Here is a 19625-nt window from a genome sequence, read left to right as displayed (position 1 = left end):
ACAGAAGGTCGACTGTATAGCTAAGTTTGACTCTGTGTAATCTAGATGGTAAGCTCCCAGAACCTAACTAGTACTTGCCATTAACTGATGCTCAAAAATATTTGTTTATGGATGAATGAAAAATACATGAAACCGTGACAGAAAGGCCAGATTAACATGTGCTGAGAAGTAAATGCAATGTAAAGAAGCAGAGACAGCCTTATTAAGCAAGCTCTGTAGTTATTATCTTCACATCCTGTTGCCTAACACAAAGCATGTTACATGGTACTTATTTAATATTTAACTATTTGAGTAATTAACTAGTAGGAAGAGTGGACATCAACAACTTTTTCTATCATAGTTAATGTTGAAGATAGAACATAATGTAGTTTATCATAAATATGAAGTCTATTGCTTTGTTTTGTATTTAAGTGTCACTTAACAATAATCATACATTCTGAGAAATGCATCCTTTGGAAATTTCATCTTTGTGAGAACATCATAGAGTGTACTTACACAAACCTAGAGGGTATAGCCTACTACACATCTAGGTTATATGGTATCGCCTATTGATCCTAGGCTATAAATCTGTGCAGCACGTGACTGACAATACTGAATATTGTGGGCAATTGTAACACAATAGTAAGTATTTGTGTATCTAAGCATATTTAAACTTAGAAAGATAAAGTAAGAATATTATAATCTTATGGTACCACTATTGCATATGTGGTAAATCATTAACCAAAACTTTGTTATATCGCACATGACTGCATTTTCACAGCCAGAAAGAGAAAAAAGTACAGCTCTGCAAATATATACATTAGGTACGTTATATTACTAGGCGTTCCTTTTTTAAATATTTGTATTTCTCTAGCAGTTTTAATGTTCCTCACTCTCTCACTAGTCTCCCAAACACACATTTCTGCCCCCATCTTTTTCACATACCCATTTTAGAGGAATCAGCTTAGTCATTCCCAGAGGTCTCTCTAACTGAAAATCTAAAATACAGCCAGTGACACAGATTGTGATGAGGTTAACCAGCAGACAAGGAAACTGAAAAGGGCTTAATTAAGCCTCAGTCTCATCCTATTCTGACTATATTTCTTTCCCAAACCTCTCTTTAAGTGTGAACTACCTGATCATACTGCTAAGTAAAATTCAAATTATCTTTTCAGAGCTGTTACATACAAGCTACTGATTTGGGGTTAACTATCTCATTAGATGATTTGTTAGCACATGATCACTATGTTCAACTCAGAAGCTGAACTGGGCAGTGGCAGAGTTAGTGGTGAGAATTTCCCTGTCCACACCAGGTCAGGTTCAGGCCTCAAACCCTGTAATACGATTGGTAATAGGAGAAAAACTGAAGTATTTTGTACTCACTCAGAAATAAGGGGTTAGAATTATAGTTGGTGAAGAAAAAACTAGACTGTTATTTAATTTCTACCTTAAGTCCAGCATTGACTGGATTTTTTAATAATGATTTTTACATGCCTTTGGCTAGGTCCCATTGGAACAATAACCAGGCTGGATGGATTGGTAAGGAAGTAATAAATTTCTGTCCTGGGCAATACCTTTGAGAAAGCCAATTCTCTCTTTCTGTTTGGGTTTCTGTATAATTTTGGCAGGTAAATCATTATGATTTTCGTAAGCTGATTACCCATAATGCAATTTTGGCTCAGGCACCGGCTTTAATGAAACCATGCTTAGACAGTTTTAAAATACAAACACATGCGACAGCTTAAAACCAAGACAAATGACTCATTTTCATTGAGGGGATAATATGTTTTTAAGGTACGCAAAAGTCAAGTATGATTCTTTTTTGAAAGACGAGCGTTTTCATCCAGAGCTGTGCCTATTGCAAAGAAAATCAAATTTTGTTTCTGAGACAGCACTGAATCAACGGTAGAATTTAGTTAGACTACTAGTTACCAGTTGAACTACCAGTTTCATCATATTTGTTTCATCCACTGACTTCAGTATTCTACTGGCAATGGCAATGATCAAATAAATTAGCTCTCTTAATTTTTGCTCCCTGTGTTAGAAAGACTATTTATCTAAGAAAGAATACAGAAGTTTATTTATAACAACCTCTCTGCTGGCTTTAACAGACAGATAAATGGGGATGGTCTTGCTATTCTTAAGTCCTATTTAATTGAGAGTCAAATATATAGCAATATTGAGATTCACCTGCTGTGACACCAGTTCTCTGACACCAACTGTGTGCCCTATAATTCAGTTGAATTCTAACACTAACTACCCAGAAGTAATGCAGAGCCCACAGGGGCAAGTCCTTCTCAAGACCACTACCACCTCAGATGCCAGCTGCAAGTTTCAGATGTGCCTAAGCCAATTGCACTTCTCTTTGGTGGCCTACAAATTTGGGGTTTCCTGTAACCTCCTTGGGTTAAATAATTCACTAAAATTACTCACAGAACTCTTGAAAGTGCTACTCTGTGATTGCCATTTTATTATAAGTGATAAAAGTGAACAGCTATATAGGGCAAGGTCTGGAAGGATCCTTAGTGCAGGAGCTTCTGTCTCAGTGGAGACATGGTGTGCCAACCTCCTGGTATGTTAATATGTTCACCAACCAGGAAGTTCCTCTGAGCCTTGGTGTCCAAGATTTTATCTAGGTTTTATTATGTAGGCATGATTGATTAAATGATTGGACATGTGATTGAACTCAATCTCCAGCCTATCTCCCCTCCCAGGAGGTTGGACAAACTCGCTAATCACATGGTTGGACTTTGTGGTGACTAGCCCCCATCCGGAAGCTATCTAGCTGCCCTCTTTCCCTTGAGTTACTTCTTTAGCTTAACAAATGCACTGTTACCACTCAGGAAATTCAAATGTTTTTTTTAATTCTATGCAGAGAACTCTGAGCAAACACCAGACATATTCTATATTATACCACACAAACACAAGGAGGTATGTATGACACAAAATAGTTGAACATATTTCCTCTTAGATATGATTTGGATGGTACCTGAAAATTTTGTAAGACCTTAGGTTAGCACCATGAATCTGAACTGTTATTGTATGCTATGAACCACAAACTATCAATTGATATAGCATTCCATACAAAGAGTGCCGGATAACAGATTTCTACTTATTTAGATTTATTATCTATGTATACGTTCCACATACATTTTTTGCATGTTTATTATGTTGCAGGTAGTGAGCTAGGCATTGCAGACACAAAATGAACAAATCGAATATTCAAGTGGGGCAGACATACAAGAAACAAATTTTAAAAATAATTACAAATTAGGAGTCATGAGGGAAAAATTCAAGGTAACATATTGGAAATAAACTTGTGTCTCTGGGATGGGGGAACTCTTTAGCTAGGGTGTCAACTTTGAGAACTGAAGGACTTTTAAAACTGAAGGAAGAGACAAGACAGCTATTGGAAGAACATTCTAGGCAGAAGGAACAGTTACTGCAAAACACTTTTGAAGTGATTTTAATTCCTTTGAGTAATTAAGTTTGGGGGCAATGCTATGCTATATATCTGAGTTGACTCGTACATGGGAGGTCAGAAAGGGAGTGTTGCTTCCTCTCTGGGAACAGAGCAAAGAAAGCATAGGTGGGACACTGATCAATAAAGTCATTCCACATATCCTCCTCTTTGATTTCTCAGCTTGCTGATGTTAAACCTTGTTCATACACTGCCAGGCCACCACTATTATCACATTTTCTAGAGGCTACTGCTTTTTTTGCTGTAGGTATAGGTGATATTGGAGGGTTTGGATAACCCCGACGGGGAAGAAAAGGTGTGGCTTTATTAGAGGAAAGTGGTGGTTTTAAAAAATGGAATGAACATACAAAGGTCTACTGGGGTTTGCAGTTTAGATGACATCTTTAGGGCAGATGACATTGCTGGTGCCTTTGATATCCCTAGAACGATAGGGACACACTGTGTCCCCATATTTATTTTTCATTTCTTCCATAATAAAGTAATATCTAATAGCATATGGCCACCTGAATAATGACTATAATTTCTAACCTCCCTTGCAGCTTGGCAGGGCTACATAGCTGAGTTTTAGCCAGTGGTTTGCAAGCAGAAAGAATATTCACAATTTCTAGTCATCCACTTAAAGGGAAGAGGCATGCCTCCTTTTCCCCATTTCTCAGTCATACTAGCTACAATATAAATGTGATAAGATATGATTAGAAGAAAACTTTACACAAATTAAATTTATCAGAGTTTGTTTGAGCAAAGAGCAATTTGTGAATTGGGCAGCACTCAGAAACAGAAGAGGTTTAGTGAGCTTTGCTTTAGTAGTGTGAGTAGCAGGCTTTTATAGTTTGAATGTGGAAGCAAAGTAAAGAAATCACTTGATCGGCTACAGATAGGAATTTGCTTTATTTGGGTTGAAAGTCGCTAGTTAAAGGGTTTTGGCAGTTTCTGATTGGTTAAGTTTAAGCTTCATTTTGCTGTTACATTGGGCTTCACTTTGCTTATGTAGGAGCCCAAGACACTAGAGACATTTCTGCAAAAGGACCTCCCATTTATTTATTTATTTTAATTTCAAAAATATTTGTAGGTGGCCAGGTGTAGTGGCTCACGCCTGTAATCCCAGCACTTTGGGAGGTCGAGGAGGGTGGATCACGAGGTCAAGAGGTCAAGACCATCCTGGCCAACATGGTGAAATCCCATCTTTACTAAAAATGCAAAAATTAGCTGGGCGTGGTGGCACGCACCTGTAGTCCCAGCTACTCAGGAGGCTGAGGCAGGAGAATCGCTTGAACCCAGGAGACACAGGTTGCAGTGAGCTGAGATCGGGCCACTGCACTCCAGCCTGGTGACAAAGCAAGACTCCATCTCAAAATATATATATATATGTTTGTAAGTACACAGTAGGTGTGTATTTTTATGTGGTACATGAGATATTTTGATACAGGCATGGTATGTGAAATAAGCACATCATGGAGAATGGGGTTTCCATCCCCCTGAGCATTTATCCTTTGAGTTCCAAACAGTCCAATTACATTATTTAAGTAATTTTAAAATGTACAATTAAGTTATTGTTGACTATAGTCATGCTGTTGTGAAATCAAATAGTAGGTCTTATTCATTCTGTTTTTTTTTTTTTTTTTTTTTGTACCCATTAACCATCCCCACCTCCCCAACACCACCCCCACCACACTTCCCTGCCTCTGGTAATCATTCTTCTACTCTCAATGTCTATGTGCTCAATTGTTTTGATTTTTAGATCCCACAAATAAGTGAGAATATATGATGTTTGTCTTTCTGTGCCTGGCTTATTTCACTTACTATAATGTTCTCCAGTTCCATCTATGTCGTTGCAAATGACAGAATCACATTCTTTTTAAGCCGAATATTACTCCATTGTGTTTATGTACCACATATTCATTATCCATCCATCTGTTGATGGACACTTAGGTTGTTTCCAAATCTTAGCTATTTGTAAACAGTGATGCAACAAACACAGGAGTGCAGATATCTATTTGATAAATTGATGTCCTTTCTTTCGGGTATATACCCAGCAGTGGGATTGCTGGATTTTATGGTAGCTCAATTTTTGCTTTTTTCAGGAACCTCCAAACTCTTCTCCATAGTGGTTGTACTAACACCACTATGTACATTCCCACCAACAGTGTATGACGGTTCCCTGTTCTCCACATCCTTGCTAGCATTTGTTATTGCTAGTCTTTAAGAAAAAAACTCATTTTAACTGGGGTGAGATAATATCTCATCATAGTTTTGATTTACATTTCTCTGACGATCAGTGATGTTGAGGACCTTTTCATATGACTGTTTGTCACTTGTATGTTTTCTTTTGAGAAATGTCTATTCAAAATTTTTGCCCATTTTTGAATCAGATTATTAGATTTTCTCCTATAAAGTTGTTTAAGCACCTTATATATTATGGTTATTAATCCCTTGTCAAATGGGTAGTTTGCAAATATTTTCTCTCATTCTGCATGTTGTCTCTTCACTTTGATGATTATATTCTTTGCTGTGCAGAAGTATTTTAACTTGATGTGATCCCCCAATTAATTTTTTAAACAATACCTTGCACCATTCAGATTAAAGGAATACCCAAGAAATATTGGCATTACAATACAGAAGTCTAGGTCTAAAACATCTCGCAAAGAAAAGCCACCATGCTGGCTAATACTTTTCCATGAAAGAGAAATACATTTGTATGTAGTTTAAGCTACATTTCTGTTAACCACAGTTGAACCCATAGCCTAACTAATCTATTCTTGTCAGAAGAAATTGAAAGGCAGAAAATGTGTAATGCTTGAGGGAAACTTTACAGAAGTCTACCCATCTATGTATGAGCAGCATTCACAGAGTACAAATTACTATGGCATAAGCTTCAGAAACATTGCAGAGTGTACATTTACATAGATGCATTCTAATACTACTTTATGATTATTGTTTAGTGGACCATTTTGACTACAATGTGGAAATGTAATCTGTTAACATTGGTATTTTTATAGTCAGTGGAGCTGAGTGTACTGGACTCCTTCTCATGGGAGCCATAATTTGGACCAAGGAGACCCTGAACTGAATTCAACATTAGTCTTCATTACAGTTCTGCAGTAGAAGAAACACCTACCTAAAAAAAAAACAGACTCAGGTTAATAAATGTTATTTTCTGAGTTTAAACTTGTTCAGATTAATCAAAGGGAAATTCTTCTACTTTTTGGAATTTAGCATTTGATGTCTTTACTGAATACAACTAAAATCAGTTTTTATTCCTCGGCACCTTTTGATCATACATTAAACAATTCATTTAAATGGTACTGTGACTTACTACAGTATTCATAGATTAAATTATGTAAGGGAAATGCACTTTAATATAAACTGGAGTAGGAGATTGGATGCAGACATAGAAGAAAAAAGACTGGGCCACGTGTTGATATTGTTTGAATTTCAATAATGGGTGTTCATTATATTTATTGCTCTTCTCTTGAATATGTTTGAAGTTTTTCATAGTAAAAAGTTTACCGAATTACTTTTTTCATAGTATTATCTCCTTATATATATTTTAGTAAAAAAGTTAAACTCGTTTAATGACAGAGGGCAGTAATGTGATTTCAGAACATTTTTAAGCTCTTATTACGGGTTTTACTTTATGCAAAGATAATGTGGGTAATTTATAGTATGACTACTTCCTCTATGCTTCCACACCAATGCCATAACTTGAACCATCATTTCTTCAAACTCTTTTTGTTTATTTTTGTCCTCTTATTAGAGTAGCATTTTAAAAGATAATGAATGCTACAAGTCTTCCTACAAGTTGTAGATACTCAACATTGTTTAGAAAAGTCCAAAAAATCTCACTATTATGGGCCAGAATCAAACTTCAAGAGCTCCTGCAATAAAAGTAAATGCGGCAGGGCACGGTGTAATCCCAGCACTTTGGCAGTCCGAGGCGGGCGGATCACGAGGTCAGGAGATCGAGACCACGGTGAAACCCCGTCTCTACTAAAAATACAAAAAATTAGCCGGGCGTGGTGGCGGGCGCCTGTAGTCCCAGCTACTCGGAGAGGCTGAGGCAGGAGAATGGCGGGAACCCGGGAGGCGGAGCTTGCAGTGAGCCGAGATCGCGCCACTGCACTCCAGCCTGGGTGACAGCGTGAGACCCCGTCTCAAAAAAAAAAAAAAAAAAAAAAGTAAATGCTGGAGTCAGAAGGGCAGGCCTAATGACAGCCTTCCCTGTGGAGCAGTTGTTCTATTATTCTTTGAAGAGATACAGGAAGGCAAATGGAAGGCTTTGAATAGGGCTATGCCTGTAGCTGGATCAGAAGATATGCATTGCAGTAAGAAGTAGGATGAAGATAATTATTCCCCGAACAATAGAAAAAATAGAGTATTGGCATATATCTATTACTTGAGTTATTGGGCAAAATCAAGTAGTGGTTAAGGCTGAAGAAGTTCTGAAGAAGAGGAAATAGTCTGTGAAGTTCAGTAAAATTACAATTCGCTCTCCCCCTCCCCATACCACATCCTTTAATAACTGAGAAATAAGCAAGTGAAGATAGCCACATTTGCTTGAGAGTTTATCTCTCACTCCCTCCTCTCGTACTTCCACCGCTCTATCAAAATATGGTGGTAAAGACAGTGAAGTTGTTTCTGGAAGGACTTCAGGAGGGCACAGAAGAGGTCTCTATAAAATGTGAGGGCATTTGAAGCATGGGGCATGTCTGGTATCTATATCCCATTATTTTATTTAGGTTTACCAAAGCATCAAAAATTATTCTTTGGGAAACCCTTCACCACTTCCTAGGAAAATATTTTTGCAACAGCCAAAATGTATAATTCCTAAAAATTTGGTTATTATAGAAGATATTTGGGGTCCTGAAAGTGCTAGGGATATAGGTGAGATGATGAGGGAGTTACTGAAGTAGAAGAAAGAGAGCCAGGCTGAGGGAAGGGTCAGAGACAATTTTCTTGACTTCACCCTTTTTTTTTTTTGTTTAAGTGGATCTGTTTTGAGAAGAGCAGAGGCGGACAGTAGAGGATGAGTTTTTATTTTCCCCTGACAATCCAGAGAAAAATTCAGACTGCCACATCTTAACAACCCTTAAGACTTTTAAAAAGAAAAGATTCTCTCTGTTCCATCATTACAAATATAGAGCTTTAAGTAGTTCTAATAAACTTGGTCCACAGTGAAGATGGGGAATAATATTTAGCAGAATATGAATAGTAAAATGTCTATCTATGGACAGAGTGAGTGGCAAGAGTGGGGTGAAGTTGGGGGTGTGGTTTATCTTTCCTTTCGAGAATAGACTGCACCTCTCAAAGAGAGAAAAGGTGAGAATAGAGTCTTAGGGGACTTTTATCCATGCATGTGAGAACACTAACAAAGATCATCAAGTCTATCAGTGTGTTGAAAGAAGTGACTAAGTACACATTGACTTCTGGAGGCAGAAAATTTCTATGTAATTACAAAGACAATCTTTATTATTAAAATGAATATTATAAGTTATAGCCATAAATAAATTCCAAGTGCAACATTTTCACAGTATCTTGGGAGTAAAATCAAAAGGTGACATAAAATGTAAGTTGCGCAAGAGTTCCACAGATGCACCCTCTCAGACCAAGGCAGCTTGGTGTGTTGCTCCTGGGGCAGACGGCTTCTCTTTGTGGAATTACCAGTTAATAGAATTGGCTGCTTAACTGAGTGACAATGAAAACATATAAATCATTTGAATATAATAATAATAACAATATTTTTACATAGAAATCACTACATATTCAAAGTTTTTCTTATTGGAATACTTATGCATTTTTGAATCAAAATTCAACAACTTTATATAGGAAATGTGGAATTATTTATCTTGAAGTATACATCACTGTGGTTGAGGGTGTTCACTCTTTGCACCACAATTCCATGGAACCCAGAGAGTGATAAATGAGAAGTCTGGATAAGCCACGGAATGGAGAAGTTCAGAGAAGAGGCTGCTGTCTGGATCGTAGCTGCAGCAGTACTCCTAAATTAGTAAGCTGCTAGTTTAGACTTTTCCCTGAAAATCAGACCCAAAGTAGGAAAGGAGAGAGGCAAAATGAAAAGAAGATGAGCAGACATCTGAGAAACTGATAGCCACGTTCATAGATACATTTCTTAATTTCTTAAAAGTCAGCATTCCCATTATGGTAACCAAAGTAGGTGTTTGCTTACTGTATGCAATATGAAAGGCAGTGCTGTAGGACCCACTTTATTCAAAATATCTTTCCCTCCAGTCTGTCTGCTTCAGTATGTATTAGCCTTCCATTGAAAGTCACCACTTTGGTTTAATGCCTAGTCCTAAAGCCTGGAATTCAGATATTCCTGGGTAAATTAATATGAACCTAACATTAGCTATTAGCACCATGGTGTGAATGAATTGATCAGGTTGCTGCCTGGGAGAGCAAGGGAATCAAGCAGAAGACAAAACATATTGATGGGATAAGGGGTGAATAAAGTAAATCAGAGCACTGAATACAAACGTAGATGGGCAGGCCTGGGGAAAAAGGGTGTCCTCAGCTAAGCAGCATAACACTGAATACTGGTCCTTTTTTGGAATGATGTAAATGGACTGCCTAACAAATGGGCCCTACCCTCAACCATTCATCTAAGAAGGTCAAACATCTCCTGAAAATATTTCCCTTCCTCTTTAAAAAAATAGTCAAAGTGAAATCAATATGTTAATTAAATCAAATCAAGCATCTTCCAAAGTGACCTTAAGAAGTGTAATTCATGCTAATCTAGACAATAGTAAGCACAAATAGTATAGATAAGACTCTCACATTAAAAATACCCACAGTTATTTCACACTTCCACAAAATTGTTACTTGCAATCCTATTTCAACACTAAATTATAGTCAAACAAAAGACACTTTAAAGCAAAGAGACAAGACACAGTTATAGATGTCCTATTTAAAATACAGTCTAACACTTATTGAAAACTTATTTAACACATCAAAACATATACCTTACAATGAATAGTTAAGAGACACATAGATGCTAGCAGCACAAAGTCAGTTTTTTAATAGGGTATTATCTTAATAGCAACATATGTGTAAAATCAACACTCGTCCAAAGAAAACTTTAGAAAACTTTCCATCAGTCTAGATATTAGAATTCATTTTGATGTCACCAGTTTTCCCCTAATGTATTAGTATCATAACTGTATGCCTAAAACAACCCCTTTCCTCTAAATATGATAAAGCCTTTGATTGGGTTCTACATTCCTTCTGTGAGATGTAGAAGGTATCTTCATTATATAGCACACAGATTTTAAGTAGAACTTTCTTAAAGTTAGAGCTTTTTGCTAAAACATGTTTCAAAATATTCTAATACTTACAACCTAAGATTTAATTAAGACTAATATCCTGGGTCTATTTCCCACACAATAGTACCAAACAGGTAGTAGGCAAATCATTGGCCATTGGTTGCCAAAGGCTGACCAAATTAATCTTCTATACATTTTTCAAGAGGTGAAATAATTGCCTTCCCCAGCTGCTAAGAGCTAGGCTTTGGAGGCTTTAGGATGGTACGTCTGGGGCAAAGCTAGACCAAAAAAAATCAATGTGGATTCTAGGGTCCATGTGACTGACTGTAATATGTATGCAATGATGGGGCAGAGAGACTTACTCTGGCTTGTGTAAGTGACTTGGCAGTCTAAGCTAAGTGTCCTTGTATTAGAGTAAGAAATACAATGTGATGAGAATTTTAAAAGGATTACCCAACTTTGCTTCATCTTTTCACTGTGGCCCAGGTTTAATGATTCATTAGTGCACTACTTCTTCCATAGGCTCAGAAAGTGCAGGAACCTGTCAATATTACCTCAGTGTATCTCTAGAAGCATGATAAAAACTTCCTCTACTAGGCGGGTCCATACATCTCCAGAAGTGTTCTTTAGAAAAAGTGTAAGAGAGCAGAACTGTGATTGTCACCTTTCTGCTTTCTCCTGGGCCTAGAGCCCATTTGAGTCACCTTGTATGGACTTTGACAAACTACCTGTCCTAGGTAGATGCAACACGGCATCTTTTCCAGTCACAGAGGGTTATCATATGTAAATATGTATATTGTTCTTAGTTTAAGTATGCCAGAGGCCTGAGTTCAGATTTTCATTCTGTGAACAGGTGTGACAAATGATGTTTCATGTTGACACAAAAATGAAGAAAATAGCTATTTTAGTCTTCAAACTCTGAAGAGTAATCACACTTGAGAGATAAAAATGATCTTATGTTTACATTTTCTTTACACAAGGTAATATACCATCTATCCCACTAAAATATAACCAAACATATGAAAATGGCATGTAAACTGTGATTACTAATATAAAAAGACACCTACATTTCCTCTGAATATAAAGACTCAGTATCTGTTGCAACAAAACTGAATGTTTATGGTGGCTCCAAGCTAATAATCTTTTTGTGCCTGAGGTTCACAGCTAAAAGTACTGACTACAGTTGAGAGCATATGTTTATAGGATGTCACAGAAATTTGATATTTTAAGATTTACAGACTTGATGAAAAATTACTACATGGACATGTCAACATCAATAATGGTGGATCATAATGCTCCAAATAGGTCCTGCTTTGAAGAAGTGAATTCCCCATAGCAGTAAGATAGAACAGAATTGAAAAGCTGTGTTGTTTTGCAAGTTCTTCCCTGTGGCTTGGGTATTGCAGATATGTTCTGATGTACTTGCATTTCAGGTCACATTCAGTTTGGTTTTTTGTTTTAGCATAATTCAGTTGTCATGGTGGAAGCTGTATGGTTACTCACAAAGGATTTTGCATGGAGTTGGATGCTGTCATGCAAATCTTGTCTTGAAAGCCGTCTTCGGAACTCATTAGTGGAAAAGTAGTATATGACTGGGTCAAGACATGAATTCAGGCTAGCAAGACACAATGCCACAGAATGAAATATTAGAATCACCCTTCTGGCTAGGCAGCTTTTAATTTCATTGGACTTCACCAGGAAATCTAAAGGAAAACTGAAATGATAAGGTGCAAAGCAAATGAGGAATACCCCTGCACAGGTTAGAATCATCTTCAAGGCTTTCTGTTTCTCTCCAAGATCTTGGGCCATGGGATATTTATCTTGCAGTGATAAAACCGTCTTCCAGGTACAATACAGGACAATCAGAAGCGGAGTTACAAACCCAACCAACTCTCCAATGGTCATCATAACAACGGACTGGGCCAGGTTGACATTCCTGGTAGGAAGATCCACAAAGCATTTGGTCCTATTGCCAGGGGTATCATCACTGGTTCTGAGGAGTGGAAAGAGTACACAGGCAAGGCAGATGATCAGCCAGCCAGCAATGCTGATGTACAGGTCATATTTCTGTTTGCAGTCATGGAAGCGAAAGGGGTACATGAGAAAACAAAATCGTCGCACACTGATGCAGACCAAGAAGTAGATGCTTGCATACATGTTGACATACTTCAGGTAGAAACAGAACATGCAGAGACCAGGCCCAAATGGCCAGTCATGATTCAAGTAGTAGAAGATCCTCAGTGGCAAGGAAAGAACTTGTAGTAAGTCAGCAATGGCTAAGTTTATCATAAATATCACAGCTCGTTTTGTTTCTTTCATATAACCGTAGAATACCCACAGGGCTAATATATTCCCTATGAGACCTGGCACAAGAATGACAGTGTATGTCACTGCATAAATAAAGTATCGAAAATCTGTATTGTCTCCATCTGGCCCTGTACACGTGTAATTAGCAGGCATGATTCTCTCTAGAGAAACTATCTTTGCCTAATGGTGGTTCAAAACTAAATTCACAATCAACTGCTGTTCCTTCCAAAAGATTGATTTCCAGTGGGTTGGAGATACGAAGTATAAAATAACCTTCCTCTTTTTACCACATCTGTCTGAGTCTCTACATATGATTTGGGGATTTTTCAAAGAACTATCTGCATTTTTGATTTAGATTTGTCTAGAGTAACTACATGGAAGTCTAGTGTACAAGCACAGATGACAAGAACAGTTTCCCCCTCTTGTTTATTTTAAGGCTCTCTGGGACATCCTGAGAGGTGATTCTTTCCCATTTGGAAAAGGAATGTACCATATAGCAGTTCCTCAAATTCCTATATGACGATAGCCTTCTCTTTACAGGTGTCTGGCAGGCCGTTTTTCTTTTTTTGGCTCACATAGAAGAAAGGATTGCTTTAGTGCACAATGAGTCCGCCACTCTTCAGGGATGATTAACTTGGAAAGATCAGCTTTCTGGTACTTTTTCAGCTATATGTCAAAAGCTAAAAAGTAGGAAACAAAGGCAGAGCTGCATGCAAAAGAAAATAAGTCAATTATTTCCTGGCCCAGCTTTGGGAAAAAAAAAAAAAAAAAGCCTATGTTCAGAAAAATATTCTAGTTTGAATGAAAAATTCTTATGTAAGGGAAGGGTATATGCTGCAGTTTCTACAAGGCACTTTATAACCACAGAAAAACATAGCTTGAAAGAACATGAGAAGTAATCTAGCCCCTTGTTACTCAAAATCCATGAACGAATGACGCTTGGGAGCTTGTTACAAATTCAAAATCTCAGGCGTCACCCTGGACCTGATGCATCAAGATCTGCGTTTTAACAATGAACTCAGATGATTCTTCTGTGTATTAACATTTGAGAAGCTATGATTTGGACTACTGCTTTACTAACCTTACTGATTGTCTGAATCACCTGAGGAAGGTTAAAAGTTAAAATACAAGCTTCTGGGTGTTTCCTCCAGAGATTCTGATTGAGTACTCTTGGGGTACAGTATGCAATTTGTATCTTTTCAAAGCTCTCCATTTGGTTTTGAAATAGCCAGCCCAGCATTTGTCCTTGAACCATCATTTGATCCAAATCATTCCTATATGCCTGAAAATAAGTGGACAACCAGCTTCTCTTTAAATAATCCCATTTACAGGAGTCGTTTAGTCACCTCTTAATTACTTGAGACAACAGATGTAGCACCAGAGCAGAGAATCAAAATCCATAGAAAGTTGAGTCAGCTGGGTCTATGACCTTTGTTCTGAGGTAAGTAAATTTTAGCTTAGGGGCCTGGATAGTTGCCTTAAGGCTGCCAAAATCTAGGAGGACTTAACTAACTTTAAAGATATGTGTGGGAAGAACAAAAATGAAATGGGAATTATGAAACATCCTGCCTTGAATGATCAAATCCATGTGGTTTGAAGTGTGCGTCATTGAGCCCCTGAACAAATTATTATTATTTTACTTCAATTTCACGGTAAGTGAAACAGCACGTTTTATTCAAAGATATGATCCTCACTTTACTTAAAAGGCTTGATGAGTGATTCATAATATGCCTTTGGATTGAAGAGATTAAATACCTGAGATTTCTCAGGTAAGGAAGACATAGAAAGACGGTGTTATAAAAAACAGTGAAGCACAACTGCAAACAATACCACTTTTCTTTGAGATTGTCCTTTCACAAGAAAAAAATCCATATTTTAACAGGGACTGAAACAGACTCCAATTTTAAATGAGACACTTATTGGAAGGAAATGCCAAGCTCCTTGGGCAGATTTTTTTTTCTTCAGTATACTGTACTTCCTCAATTGTACTTACTTTCTTGGTACGAGGAAAAAAGTAGAAAGAAAGGGAATTGATTGCCTGAATTCAGCATGCTAATTTTTCAGCCATATGTAAGTGAGAAACTATTTCATATGGCGTTCTTATGGGAAATTATTATTTTTTATTTATGAATATGTATATGTTCATCCAAATCTGAAGCTTTACTTAGTTTTACTTATGTTTCAAAAGTATTTTCCACCAATATTAGGTCTCTGGTTGCTTGTCCAGGTGAAGTCTCGTTCAAATGAATATTAGAAATGGCTTTTTGTATCATTTTGCTGAGACCTACTATATGCAAGCTTCATTATCTATGAAGATGTTAGTTGATAGCACCTTAAAACTTTCTCCCTTCAAAATGTGCACCCAAGTTTTAACTAAATAAAATGAATGATTAAAAATACTAGATGATCAAATTACTTAATTCCTTTTTTCGGTGTTGTTCTTAAGAGACAGGGTCTTGCTCTGTCTTGTCTGCTAGGTTGGAGTGCAGTTACACGATCCTAACTCACTGCAGCCTGGAATTCTTGGGCTCAAGCGATCCTCTCACCTCAGCCTCCCAAGTAGCTGGGACAACAGGTGCATATGACTAATTAAAAAAAAAAATTGTGTAGAGATTGGGGTCTTGCTTTGTTGCCCAAATTGCTCTCCACCTCCTGGCTTTAAAAGATGCTCCTGTCTCAGCATCCCAAAGTGTTGGGATTGTGCCCAGCTTAAATTGCCTAATTTCTAATGGTGGTCTTTGAGACACTAATTGCAAGTAGAGATGCCATCTGGGGTGTGAAGCCCTGTCCAGAAACCATCCCATCACAGGTAATAAGCAACCACTTGCTCAAAATTCCACTTTATATTACAGTTCTGGTTAGGTGCACACTTTATTAAGCCCAGAAAAAGCAGACCTAGTGTGCTGCAAGTGACTGCAAATGTTGTTAAACTGAACAGCTGTGTGCACGTATATCGGAGGCAATTGTACCACTATGACACATGAGTAATCCCAAGTTCTGGACAGAAGAGAAAAGAACAATTTCTTCCTAATTCTGATCAGCACACAGGCAAATCTCAGGGCTTCATTTTCACTTTTGAAAATCTTCAAATTATAAAATGCTTTGAAAAGTATTTGCCTAGTTAGTTCCCCTAGGAAATTCACCAGTTTTGCCCTACTGAGTATTCTATCACTTTTTTAAATAAATAAATTTCAAAGAGAGGTGCTCCTGGATGTCACTTCGAACCAGGCTCCCAATTTATCTTAGCTTCAACATCTTCTATGAGTTCCCTCATAGGTCAATTTCATGAAGAGAGGAAACACATATGTGTAGACAGACAATGCAGTTATTGTGAACATTGCCTTTTTGCCAGGAAGTTATTTTACTTAGCTAAGTCTAAATTTCTCTACTGAGATCTGAAAGCCATTTCCTCTTAATCAGACTGCATTCTGTGTCTCTGCTCTGAGAAGTGCTCTTTTAATTACTTGGAGACAGCAAGGAGGTTGTCACTCAGTCTCACATCACCAGTCATATTGCCTTTTCTCAGATTTCTTAATTTGTGATCATTTCATATTCTGGAGAATAGGGCAAACCAATTGGTATTGAGGACCTCACAGGCTATTCAACCTGTACTGAAATTAACAAGAACTTTAGCTACTATTCGCTTCCCTGCCCCTACCATCTATTGGGAAAAAAAAAAAAAAAAAAAAAAGGCTGCGTATTCTTACACTGCTTTTACCTCTCAGGGTCTATTTTTATTCTTCTCCTTTTACTTAGGCAAGGTTTCTCAAAATTTGGCCCCTGGGCTAATTGGAGTGCTTATTAAAAATGTGTATTCCCAGATGGACAACTGAATCTTATTTGTCAAAAAGTGGAGCCAAAGGATCTACATTTTAACAAGCATCGCAGATAACCAAATTGGAGAGCCTTAAAATCTGAGAATCTTCACCGAGTGATAAAGGGCAATACCAAAACCAATTCAGTTATTTTGTTAAGCTACATAACCAAACTGAAGTTTTTGCAGGAATTCACTGCGTTTTCCTATCTTCATTGCCTGTATTTTTGACTTTCTCTCTGCTTAAATTGTTCTATCCCATCTTTACCTGTTGAAATCCTGCCTGTCCTCCAAGGCCACTATCTTAAAATGCTGCCTTCTTCATGAGGCTTTTGTGATCTCTTGCCTAGTTGTGATTACACCTACCTGTGAACTCCCAAAGCAGTTTATTTGTGTCAGAAATATGTCCCTTTCTTATTCATTCCAGAAAATTGTGAGCAGCTGGCAGCAAAGACAGTGTTTTCATGACCATTATAATCTTCCACCTCCAAAGTGCACAGTTACTTTGCATGTAGACGAAACTCCATTAGATTCAACTAAGTTTAGGTGTAAGTTTAGATCTAAACCAGAGCCTAGTGTAGTAAGAAGAACCCTTTAGGCTGGGCGCAGTGGCTCACACCTGTAATCCCAGCACTTTAGGAGGCCGAGTCTGGCGGATCATGGGGTCAGAATCCTGGCCAACATAGTGAAACCCCATCTCTACTAAAAATACAAAAATTATCTGGGTGTGGTGGCACACGCCTGTAATCCCAGCTACTTGGGACACTGAGGCAGGAGAATCGCTTGACCCCGGGAGGCAGAGATTTCAATGAGCTGAGATTGAGCACTGCACTCCAGCCTGGCGACAGAGTGAGACTCGTCTCAAAAAAAAAAAAAAAAAAAAAAGAAAAAAGAAAAGAAAAAAAAAGATCGCTTTAAGTCTATATATACTATGGTCTTTTGCAAACAATTTTATACAACTCCGTTTTGTTGACTACTGTTTAACTTGTGATTCAAAGTGGTTCACACACCTTGTTTATCTATACATGGTTAAAAGACTAGTGAAAATATTAAATCACTTTTGATGGATACTATAAAACACTGAGAAGACAATTTAGGATTACATGTAGCCAAATATCTGGCTGGCTATCAGTATCTTTTGTTTTTAGCACTCTAGGTATGTGTACTCCAACTCTTAAGAGGCAAGTCACAATTTTACAGAGTTCCTTTTTACACATTAAATTTCAAATATTTCCACTTAGTAGAAGTGATGAGAAGATCACAAGTTAGTATGTTACAGTGGGAAAGCTGTATGTTTCCTGTTCTCGGTGCTGACAGGGCTGTGGGGATTTTCCTCCAGCTTTTCTGAATGTTCACCTTGTGTCTCAGAGAAAACATGAACATTTGGACAAGAAACAGGATTTTTTAAAGGAAAGTTATGGGCTTCCAAGCTTACATAAAATAAACTAAGTTCCAAGATAATCAGATCCTTCTGGCCCCTTTCACTTTTTTTCAGTTCTCTTGCAGTTTTCTCCTAGAGAGTGTGCCCTATCCACTACTCCACACGATTAATAGCCTGTGAAAAGGGAGGAGTAAACCAACCTTATGGGGTCTGGTAGAAAGACCAAGCACGGAATGGAAAATAAAACCAGTTATCAAGGCCTCACTCCAGGTTCTGGCCAGAATTGTTGGTATAGGTGGCTACCCCATATGGTGTGATTTTAAGGGAGCAAAAATCCTTATTTTAAGAAGGAAGGTAAATATTCTTTCCCACTTGGTTTGGGCCCAATTTCCTTTTTTCTTGAGGATAAGCCTTTTGTCCTATAGAGTTTAGGCTGCAAATGCCAGACTCACACCTTTAAAGATGGGGCCCAGGAACTTAAGCTTGGCAAGCTTTCCCTGGAAATGTCAGTACTTCACACAAACTGAGAATTTCTGGAGCATATGCAATATATCCCAGTAGATCCCAGAGCTTTTGCACCTTTGGCCTTTAAGCTCAGTTACTATATCAGCTTCGTTTTTTTTTCTTTTTTTTTTTTTTGTCTTAGTGCTTCGTTGTATTCCTCCACGTTTACTTGTGCTTTACTTATATTTGGGAGCCATTTTCTTCACAATACATTATCCAAAATCTATAGCATTTCATTTTAAAGAACAACAACAACAAAAATACGGAAACCTCTAAGCAGACATTAGGGTTTTCAGAAACTTTTAGGAGGAATCCTAATGAAAATGATTTAAAATTTAAAAATTTAAATATTAAATTAAACTTCAAATATTAAAATATTAAATATTAAAAAATATTAAAAATTAAATTTTAAAAATTAAAATACAAGTGACAAAAACAAATTGTTGGCCTCTCAGTAATTACTCTAAAAAGTGCACATGGAGCTTTTAGTAATTACACAAAAAATGCCCATGAAACATTTTATGTCTCAATAACTACACAATTAATTTAAAATACAGGTATCTCATTCTTGCATTTTAAATGACAGACACTAGACTCTGTCCTTAGATTAAGTTTTGAGGGAGGTATGGGAGGGAGGTACAAAACATTGACCACTATTATTCCAGATAATTGAAAATAAGCCTCCCCTAGTGGCACAGTTTTATCTTTTGCTAGATTTGTATTAATTTTCTGGATCTTCGTAGCATGTTTCCTCTGCTACTCCTACTAAACAGGATTCTAGTTCGTTATTTCTCAATTTTCTACCATTTTTCCTATGCCTTTAGAGTGGATATCATCAATTAGGCAAGACTTTGGAAGAATTTATTTTATCCCTCAATTCAG

The 19625-nt window shown here is 37.4% G+C and overlaps 1 protein-coding gene across 5 annotated transcripts in view; it reads right to left on the bottom strand.

Annotated features, from left to right (window-relative positions):
* Window positions 1-8897: 8897 nt before the first annotated feature.
* Window positions 8898-19625, bottom strand: part of GPR174 (G protein-coupled receptor 174) — a 30781-nt gene continuing 20053 nt past the window's right edge. For 3 of the 5 annotated variants that reach the window (XM_063634718.1, XM_055267163.2, XM_055267164.2), the window contains one exon: window positions 8898-13750. In XM_063634718.1, coding sequence (XP_063490788.1) covers window positions 12196-13197 — 1002 coding nt within the window. In that variant the 5' untranslated portion in view covers window positions 13198-13750 and the 3' untranslated portion in view covers window positions 8898-12195. The remainder of the gene's footprint in view (window positions 13751-19625) is intronic. The other 2 variants (XR_010119607.1, XR_010119606.1) reach the window with 2 other exon arrangements.

This window comes from Symphalangus syndactylus, chromosome X (assembly GCF_028878055.3).
Source record: "Symphalangus syndactylus isolate Jambi chromosome X, NHGRI_mSymSyn1-v2.1_pri, whole genome shotgun sequence".
Lineage (NCBI taxonomy): Eukaryota > Metazoa > Chordata > Mammalia > Primates > Hylobatidae > Symphalangus > Symphalangus syndactylus.
This window is presented reverse-complemented; position numbering and strand designations above follow the sequence as displayed.